This window comes from Diplotaxodon limnothrissa, linkage group LG18, assembly GCF_057381915.1.
Source record: "Diplotaxodon limnothrissa isolate DT_005_m linkage group LG18, D_limnothrissa_male_GT1.1, whole genome shotgun sequence".
NCBI lineage: Eukaryota > Metazoa > Chordata > Actinopteri > Cichliformes > Cichlidae > Diplotaxodon > Diplotaxodon limnothrissa.
Window position 1 is genome coordinate 14,130,922 of NC_140613.1, and position 1,224 is coordinate 14,132,145.

Here is a 1,224-nt window from a genome sequence, read left to right on the forward strand (position 1 = left end):
CTCTCAAACAGAAAGTAAAGGTGGCTGAAATGGCAGAAAATGACTATCAATGAAATATTTTGAAATCTAGCATACCTTTACATATACCACAAGTAGCAGTGAAATATGCATCTTTAACTTGTTACATTAAATTCAAGAAAGTTGTAATGTCATTGGATGATGTAATAAGATTTAACAATAAATAAACCCAGTTTTTTGTTATAAAAGTATTTACAGATTAAATATGTATTAAATGTAAATAATTTAAACAGCAGAGCTCTGTACACTGAAAGATACATTCTGAGTAACAGAAGGGTTGAGGCTGGTGCTTCTCTCTCTGTTCTTTCTGCCCACATTTTCACAGCGCAAGAGATTCAACAGATGCTTTCGCAACTTCTGTGAGAGCATATACAGCAGAGGGTTCATACAGCAATGAGAATAGGCAAGCATTTCACAAACACTGTAGGCAACTTCTAACTGTTCCCTACAACCGTTGGGTTTATAAAGAGAAGTAATTAAAAGCATAATATGGTATGGCCCCCAGCAAATGAAAAAAACTGCAACAATACACAACAGCACAGCTACAGTCTTGTGCTTCTTTCTGTTTAAACCTTGCAAAACTGTCTTGAGGATGGCAGAATAGCAAAAAATAATGATGACAAATGGGAGGAAGAATAGCAGTGACACTTGGAGATAACGTCCAAGCTGTTCATCAGATTTATCGTAGCAATAGTTTTTACCATCCAAGTTTTCAACCTCTACTTTCATTGCATCATGCAGGGATGCTGAGATGCTGATGACCCAGGCAGCTATACAGGCACCGATTGCATACTTTTTTCTTTTAGTATGATTGCTATTCAACTTGTGCAGCACCACAGCAATAAAACGATCCACTGTCATGGCAGTCAGCAGAATGACACTACTGTACAAACCAACAAAGAATGCAGCAGTCACGAATTTGCAACTAGAGTCCCCAAAGACCCAGTGGTGTAGGTGATCAACAGCCCAGAATGGAAGTGTGATGGTGAAGATCAAATCGGAGCAGGCCAGGTTCAGGATGAAAATATTTGTGATATTTTTCAGATTCTCGTAGATGAAAAGAACACATAAGAGGAGGCTGTTGCATGTGATACTGATGATGAAGATCAAGATGAAGAAGGGACCAGTGATGGTGGGAACATTAATATCACAAATGTATGCAGCATGATCGCTCACTCCATCATAAGTGGATGTGAAGTTTGCCAT

The 1,224-nt window shown here is 38.5% G+C and overlaps 1 protein-coding gene across 1 annotated transcript; it reads right to left on the reverse strand.

Moving 5' to 3' along the window:
- Positions 1-243: 243 nt before the first annotated feature.
- LOC146613261 (chemokine XC receptor 1-like) lies at positions 244-1,224 on the reverse strand. Its single transcript, XM_085378461.1, has one exon. The coding sequence runs from the start codon at positions 1,222-1,224 to the stop codon at positions 244-246; it is 981 nt and encodes a 326-aa protein (XP_085234587.1).

Excerpts from the sequence above, each read along its gene's own strand:
- LOC146613261 (XM_085378461.1), bottom strand. The coding sequence starts at position 1,224 with ATGGCAAACTTCACATCCACTTATGATGGAGTGAGCGATCATGCTGCA.